The 7723-nt window shown below is 53.2% G+C and overlaps 2 protein-coding genes across 2 annotated transcripts in view; both read right to left on the bottom strand.

Annotated features, from left to right (window-relative positions):
- Positions 1 to 1410, bottom strand: part of CSUI_007274 (uncharacterized protein) — a gene marked incomplete at its 3' end in the record, with an annotated part of 2445 nt that extends 1035 nt beyond the window's left edge. The window contains exons 1-3 of the mRNA XM_068067422.1: positions 1350 to 1410; positions 634 to 709; positions 1 to 95 (exon numbers count right to left, since the gene is read on the bottom strand). The exon at positions 1 to 95 is cut by the window's left edge and continues 486 nt beyond it. Coding sequence (XP_067920602.1) covers positions 1 to 95; positions 634 to 709; positions 1350 to 1358 — 180 coding nt within the window. The 5' untranslated portion in view covers positions 1359 to 1410. The remainder of the gene's footprint in view (positions 96 to 633; positions 710 to 1349) is intronic.
- Positions 1411 to 2145: 735 nt separating this feature from the next.
- CSUI_007273 (uncharacterized protein) lies at positions 2146 to 3970 on the bottom strand (the record flags this gene model as incomplete). Its single annotated transcript, XM_068067421.1, has 2 exons — positions 3885 to 3970; positions 2146 to 3276 (listed from the first exon to the last, which is right to left on the bottom strand). The coding sequence occupies exons 1-2, from the start codon at positions 3906 to 3908 to the stop codon at positions 2146 to 2148; spliced, it is 1155 nt and encodes a 384-aa protein (XP_067920601.1). The 5' UTR covers positions 3909 to 3970.
- Positions 3971 to 7723: the final 3753 nt, after the last annotated feature.

The raw sequence follows: 7723 nt of genomic DNA, 5'->3' as shown, positions 1-7723 counted from the left end.
CATAGTAGTAGTTGTAGTTGTTGTTGTTCGCTTCCTCTCTTTGGGTTCCGCGGACTTCTCCGGGTGTCCCTTCTGCTCTCCCGACGTCGGTTTCGCTGGAAAGGAAACAGTTGGAGCAGACATATTCAAACAGTAGCGTATCTCTCTATACACATCGACTTAGCCGGCACAACAAACAGATAGTGGCAGAGAACAGCCCCCCGAATAGGCTTAGTGAGTCGGAGTGTTCAGAAGTCCGAAGCACGAAAGGTGGAGCTGTAAGGAAAGGAGAGCAGAGCATTGGCTCAGGCATCTAAGCTCTCCAAGTTTCCAGTAAGGCACAGTTCGGTGCTCCTTTCCGACCTGTCATGACTTGTGACTGCCTAGGGACCCCAGGACACCTTTTTTCCACACGAAAACCTGCCTTACGCCAGATACGAGAGCATCTAGCAAAAAAAGAGATTCTGACATGTCAGCCGTCGCGGATACCCCCCTGTGACGAGTGCAACTGCGATCTCGGAGCACTGGAGCGTTTCACCCGTTCTGTGTCTCTTCAAATGCCTATCATGCCGGCTTTTCTAAAAAGGCGCGTACCCCTGGTTGCGACGGGGACTGCCAGCGAGCTGTACCTTGAGAGTCGCAAGCAAGACTTACCTTCCCGTGCTTTCTTCTTGTTAGGGTCGGTCGGTGGAATATCTAGCGGGCAGAACCAGTGGGCGTGTGACCTCGTCTGAGGGGACGGAAAGGAAAGAGCGGCGAAAGACAACAGAAGCTGCGAAGTACGGCGCTCGCAAATGGAAAGGTCGGTTACGCCGATGTGTGCATGAATAGAGGAAATTATACGGTTCGCCAACCGCCATTTCCTGCTACCACCCCTTCGACGAGCTCGTTCAAAAGGCCTCTGCACCGAACACGAGTTGTCGGCTGCTGGGCAGTCTGGCACCAGGAACGGAAGGAACTGTATAACAGAATCGATCTTGCAGTGTGCATATGCAGGCAGGCGCTGAGAGTGAAGGAGGTCTCCTGATCGCTAGATAGTAGATATATAAAGTCGCACAAAGTCGGAGAGCCCCTGGAGGGACTCGGAAGCGAAGGCAAAAATGTCGAATACACCAAGCCAGCGCCTGGCGAGCCTCGTGTCGCAGGCTACGCTACAAGCCGAAAAGCCCGCGAGAAGGTTTCCAGCATCAAATATGTACACTTGCAGGTGGAGATAACGGACAGGAGGGAGTTGGCTGAACAGGCAAGCTGCAGGCTGACCGTTATAGGAGTTTTTTCTGTAGCTGATGCTCCGGGCAGTCCAACCTACATCCACCGGCAATGCCGGGAGTGCCTGATCCCACTTCTCTATACACTTGCAGGAGTATTACCTCGACCATGCACTTGTCGTTTACGACGCGACCCGCGCATACTGCCTCAGAGGGAAAGACCCTGAACCCCTTGCAAACGACAACAGGGGACTGAATATTCTCGTCTTTGTACAGGTCCATGGTGAAGTCGAATGGACACGTCCTCACAGGGTCTACAGTCCAGGTCTGTTTTCAGGGAAAACCACCCGCACGGTCATCGAGTTGAGTGTGTGTAACCGAGTTGGTGTGTGGCAGCGGGGGGGGTCTACCACTTGATCAGTCAGAGTGTATCGACTATACGCACAAAGAGACGAGGCTACATACAGCAACGCACACATGACAAAGTATGGCCTACGTGGAAATGGCAAGCGTGGCGCTGCCCGACACACAGATTTGAGTCTCTGTCTCAGGTATAGGTCGCTAGGGGCAAAGGGTCTGCCGGCTTTCGCTGCTGTTACCACAAGCCTTCGAAGCGCCTGCCTGGTACGACGGTACAGAGCTGATGCATCAATCTGTCGAAAAGTTCAGGGCTCTCCTGTACATAACTGTGGCAGCCAAATTTCGGACAGCACCGCAAATGCCCCGCACCCGCTCCTAGGAGGGACTGTCCTACCGGCGGCAGAAGCCACAGACTAAGTCAGCAGTAGCCTAGGTAGGGCGTAATGCTTTTTCCTCACGAACCTGAGGAGACAGAGAAGGCTTTCCAACGATAAATAGTAAAGACGCAAGGTCTAGTCAGCGAATGTGGTGCCAGCGATGAGGCTATGACACGATCGCTGTGTTGACTTCGCTAAACACAAGGACAAAGCCTATGTTCCTACGCGTGTACCTCGTAGCAGTGCTCCTGCAGCTCGGGTCCGAAGAAACTCTCGCCAATGAGGCGCCGGGGGGGGAACGCCGCTTTGTTAGATGGGGCATTCTCTATTGATTTTTCTCCTTCTGCACCATCACGGCTCCTCGTTTGTTCTGCAGCGTGGGTCATTGTCCTTGATGGGGAACTAGACACCACTCTGGAAAGAAACCGAGCCATCGGCTGCTGCATCAGCTGCGGCGTGAACCCTGCCGCAGCATCTGCGGATATATTCTCACCGAGAAACTCGGTAAACTCGGAGCTGGCGGGATGCGCCGAGTCCAAAGCAGGGACAGGACTCTCTTCTTTCGTCATGTACGACCCATCTAACAGCAGGCTAGAGACTGCATCGGTGCGGAGCCCGTCAGGAGGCAGCAGACCCTCAGATCCACCTATCATTGGGGCCGGGGGCAGTTGACTGTGTTGAAGTCCTCCGACGCCAGGGTCGCGAAGATCCATGGAGTCGATAAGAAAATAGACATCATCTGTTCCGAACAATTCTTTATCAGGTACGCCATCGGCGCCGGCGGACTGAACTGCGTAAGACGCCTCAGGAAACAAAGGAAGTTCACTAGTCGGAATCGATTCCTTTGGACGGTGGTCTACGAGGGGATTCAGCTGCATATCAAAGTACTCGGAGCCTGGCTCGCGGCGAGGGGCAAGGAGAGGTATGTTCGGGAGGTCAGCCTCAGCGCCAAGGAGACTAAGTGACTCCTGATGAAAGCTCCTGGGGTTATTCTCCCCGCTCCAGGACCCGTAGGTAGCAGGAAATGGTACTTGGCCTTCGTTCATGAAGTGTTTACCAGTGAGCGATTCTGGATGTGCCTTTCTTTGCTCAAGGCCAACCATAGATGAACTCTTGGAGAGAAACCCGTCTTCAGGGAGAAGACTACTGTCTACTCCTATGTTGTCAACAACACTGGCAGCTACACCTTGTAGTGTGCAAAGCGTCTCGCGAAGCTGCACACAGAGACCGTCAATATATTTATACCCTTCGGGACACTTGATGATTGGTGGTAACAGCTGCTTCAGGACGCATCGATTGTTACTGTCCAACTCGCCCTTTGTACATTTGTACGCAACCTCCTTGTAGGCCCGCTGAGGTATTACCAAGCACAAGAGCACTCGCGCACGTCCTCTCAATACACTTTGCACGGCTGATGGTGTGGTCCGTCGTGGAAATGCACGGATCGGCCTGGTGTTGAACTATTGCACTTCAGACGGAGGAACAGCCAGCTGAGGCTAGAGATGGTTTGTAAGTCCGGACACAGTGTTTCCGTCTTCGTAGACCCTGAGCTACGCTTCGTAGGCACGCCGTGTACAGTGCTCTCAACAATGCTATATCCATAGCTGCATTACCCATAACTACACCTGTAGTACCTCCTAAGGTAAATAACAGAATAAAGCTAAGAGCCGCCCATAAATCTACATTCCTAGTAGCATAGTTACTTGCCATATAAGTACCAAGCCAATTGAATATTTTAGTACCAGTAGGTATTGCAATCATAATNNTGATGTGCCCAAACCAATCCACATAGGTTGCCACAGCTACCGCTAAGGGCGTTTTGCCTCCGTGTGAGGATAGCACGATCATGGTATGCGCGGCGCTACGCCCGAGGGCTAACATTAGGAGCCGAACGTCTCCGCGTTTGCTTAGATTTGGTCCACCTCTGCAGAGAAGGTAAGATAGCACGCCGTCGGCATACCCGAATGCATATCCCTTCGATCATTTCTTCTTGCGGGTGGCAGGCGAGGCGCTTCTGGGCATAGTTGACTTTGACACACTTTGGTGTACTGTCGTCAATCAGTTTACGGTCATACCCCGGAGGACAGGTGCGACTCAGAGGGTGCGCGAATGCCACGCACTTTCCGTCGTTGATGACCCCGACAAGACACTTGCTCAGCGGCTTGTGCGAAACAACCTGGACGCACCTGAACTGAAATTCTCGGGAAGACGAGAAAGGACAAAGCAGCGCATGGCCTTTTTTATCGCACAGAATCGTTCTGTCTCTGTCACAGTTGTGAAGGCCAGGGCCCGAGTTCAGAGAGTGTGACGTTGGTGGTACTGCGCGTCTTGCCCCTGGAATAAGATACAAATATATACTTCTCTGGAACCTACAACCTACATGCTACGTTCTTTGGCATGCCACCATGCTTCTTAGGTATAATGCCGTCCAAACTTCAAGTCGACCCCCCATCTGAGGAAAATTATTTGAGACGGCAGAAGCTGAAACCTCAAAAACTCCACTCGAGAACGCCTGGCGCCTGCGAGGTACTCACTTTATCTTGAGGAATCGCTTTGGTGTCAGCACTGGTTCTGAAGAGGGAGGAGAGGTATCCGGTGGAACCAACCGACCACAAGAAGCTAGCGAACTTCTCGAGCTCACGCCGTTCGGCTGTGCGGAACCTAGGTGTCCGGCTGCCGACTAGGTTTGCACATGTTAACTGCCGAGACGAAGGCACATATCCCACACTTTTTGTCGCCTAGAAAAGTGCCTCTGGCTACAAAGCGCGTATACGAGCGATTCAAACGGCTGCCGTGTGCTTCACACCTAGCGTTTCTTCTGCGAAGAAAAAAGGATTGCTACTCCGTACCGTTTCCCTGTCGAACGCGAATCCATCTGGGCAACTTGGTAGCAAGAGGTCGCGTGGAGGCGTGGTTTGTACTTGAGTATGCTTTCCGTGACCAGAGCGAGGCTCCGCCCACGATGTTGCACAACAGATAAGAAAACCAACTCCTGCATAGAGAAGCGCGCGCCCTGGTGAGACATAAGCAGGCCTCGCAGGACACGAGGACATTGGGAGCCGAGCGGGAAGGAACTCTGCACGAGGTCTTGGCTCAACATGACAGTCCGGTGCAGTCGCAGGCTGACTTCGCCCACGGCCTGCCTTCAGTACGGGGGACCGACAGTTGTGAATTCGCCGGGAAGTTGGTCTTTCCGCGAGTGTGACTGCCATTATCGCGGAAGTGGGCATCAGAGGGAGCCTTGTAGATAACAATAGGGTCCTCAGTCCGGACTGGTAAAATCCCGGGCTCTTCAGTGTCCGCCTGCCGCGCTGGGAAGGCCTGGCCGGCTTCGGCTCGGACGAGGAGGAGCACAAGTGTCGGGGAATTTGGCACGGTCAGAGCGTGTCATGGCGAGGTGAACAGTGCGGCAAGAGATGAGTCGTCGTCTATCCAGGGCCGCGACAAAAGCCAGCATTACGCCTGCGGCTACAATGGGAATGGACATGTGCGTGGCTCCCAGCCGCAACTGCGGTGTCCGGAAGCCCAGTGGAAACAGCGAACTAGCGACAACCTCTCAGTAGATGCAGGGTATCCCGTTCTAGACCTCGTAGAGTGGGATAACAGCCTGGGGTCTGAAACTGAGAACGTGGATTGTTGGAATTGTAAACTACGGGCGATCATTATGAGAACGCGCCGCTGCGCTTGCTATGTAGAGAGCCGCAGAATGGCCATCGCTCTCTCTGGTTGTCGGCTCTGATCATGAATTACGGGTCAGCCTGAGCTGACGTCAAAGCATGAAACAAAACTGGACAACAATAGCATTAAATGGAGAAGTGCCGGGGGAAACACGGCCGGTCAGGCAGAAGCAATCTTGCCACGTTCCGGCTGCAGCCGTAGTACCGTAGTACAAACATCGGGTTTCGGCACAGAACTACAGGGTAAGACACAAGAAGAAGATCCATCCAGGGAAAGCTGTTGCGATGCAATATCATTCTGCGAAGAGAATCCGGTGCAGCTTGAAGGCTGTGCAACTGACCAAATCTCCCGCCGGCGAGTGCATGACTGGACGACTCTCCCTGTCAGGGAAATTGACTTCGTGGGCCGGTCTGTATACCAGTTGTATGCCCAGATGTTTCCAGGGTAGTTCCCAACTGTACTCCTTCTGCTAGCGCTGCATCAAATGAGTTCGAGTAAGTCAACGAAAAACTACGGCCCACCATCTCGACAGGGGAAAAGCGCCTGTAGCGTCCGCAATGCCGCGATCCGCGCAGGTTCCTAACTAGGAGGTTTCTTTCGTGCGACTTGAACAGCCGTGGTGTGAAATCAAGTAGTGTAGCACGGGGTGGGCGATCCCCGTACAGCTGTTTCACAAGGGGCCAACTGAGAGAACCTGGGAACAGCATGCCCGGATATCAGCGCGGCTTCATTATGCTTTCCGGTTCCCGGCAATCGAAAGCCAGACATGCCCGCTTAGTCGGAGTGCGTGCGCTCCAAGTGAGAGGGGGGCATCGGAATAACACCTGTGCCTTGAACCACGGCGTCAGTATTTTGAGTGCGTAGCGCGAGGAAACCAGACCAAAGCGACAGCCAGATGGACGCACGCAGAGACACGACGCGTCTGAACTCTCGAAGTGCGACGGCAAAAAGCATTTCCGGTGAGAAGCGAGCCGGGAGGCGACCCCGGCAACCCGTAACGGAACCTTCGTGTTGCAACGCTTCCTGGTGCTGTAATACGACGACCCAGTTTTGACTGCAGAAGCGTACCGAAGCCGCTCGTCAGCCAATCTTTGAAAACCGAATAGACCGCAAGTATTTATGTTTATGGATCCCTCGGTTAGTCGACCTCTTCCTTAGTTTAATGATCAGCCGAGACTAGAGTTACCTCAGGAGCTGTGATGTAAGTAAGCACAGGATACGACTTAAGCTGTGGTTAGTATCGCCTGCCGTCGGTGACTTATTTGATGGAGAGCTTGTGGTGTCCGCTAAACTTAATGATGAATCTAAGTTATCTCCTAGTTGCTGTCTACACCCTCTCCACCTGTATCTAGCCGCGAGCGTGCGACTGAACGGGCGCTGGTCGAGATACTTTAGCCCAGTGAAGACCGCGCATCCTCTTCGCTCCTACGCGCATACACGTGCTTCCATCTTCCTACACCGCAAGCAGGCAGAGATTGCTCCTGGGTAACTTTCGTGACTATAGTCTAGCCACGTTTTGTTCACGACGGCCACACACCTAGACGTCTTCGCTGTACTGTCCTCTTCCTGAGATTGTCGCAGGCTTCCAGCCCAGGAGACGTACTTTTCGGATAGTCCTGTTAACACTTCATTCTCGACAGTAACAGGAGGATTGAAAAAGTACGCTATGAAACCTACACACCTGAGTGCGTCTTCGGTGAAAGACGGGCACGCCTGCCGAGCACCCAACTATATTTTTTCTTCTGAAGAAGTCCCCACAGTTATCAGCTGGTCGGAGACAAGGAAAAGTGCCGGCGTACCACCCTGCAACAATCGGTGATTCAAAGTCAATTCAATGTCCTGACAAAACTGAGTTGTGCTTTTGGATGACGAGAAGAAAAGCGGGAGGCCAGGGCATATCACGAGAATAACCACGTCCCCATGAATACGCACAACCAACTTCAGAACAGCTCCGAAGTGATGTCAAGAGGAGGGCCGGAACAGGTCACACGTAAGAGACATCTAGCCCACCTGATGAGAACCGGAAGAAACGCAGATAGCCTCTGTGTTCAGCTGCTAGAGTTGCAATGTTTACGCCAGCCCGACGCCTTGACAGAGCGAGAAAGCCGCAACGTGTCGGGT

Source organism: Cystoisospora suis, assembly GCF_002600585.1.
Source record: "Cystoisospora suis strain Wien I chromosome Unknown contig_3806, whole genome shotgun sequence".
Lineage (NCBI taxonomy): Eukaryota > Apicomplexa > Conoidasida > Eucoccidiorida > Sarcocystidae > Cystoisospora > Cystoisospora suis.
The sequence above is the reverse complement of the archived record's forward strand: the minus strand, read 5'-3'. Positions and strand labels throughout refer to the sequence as shown.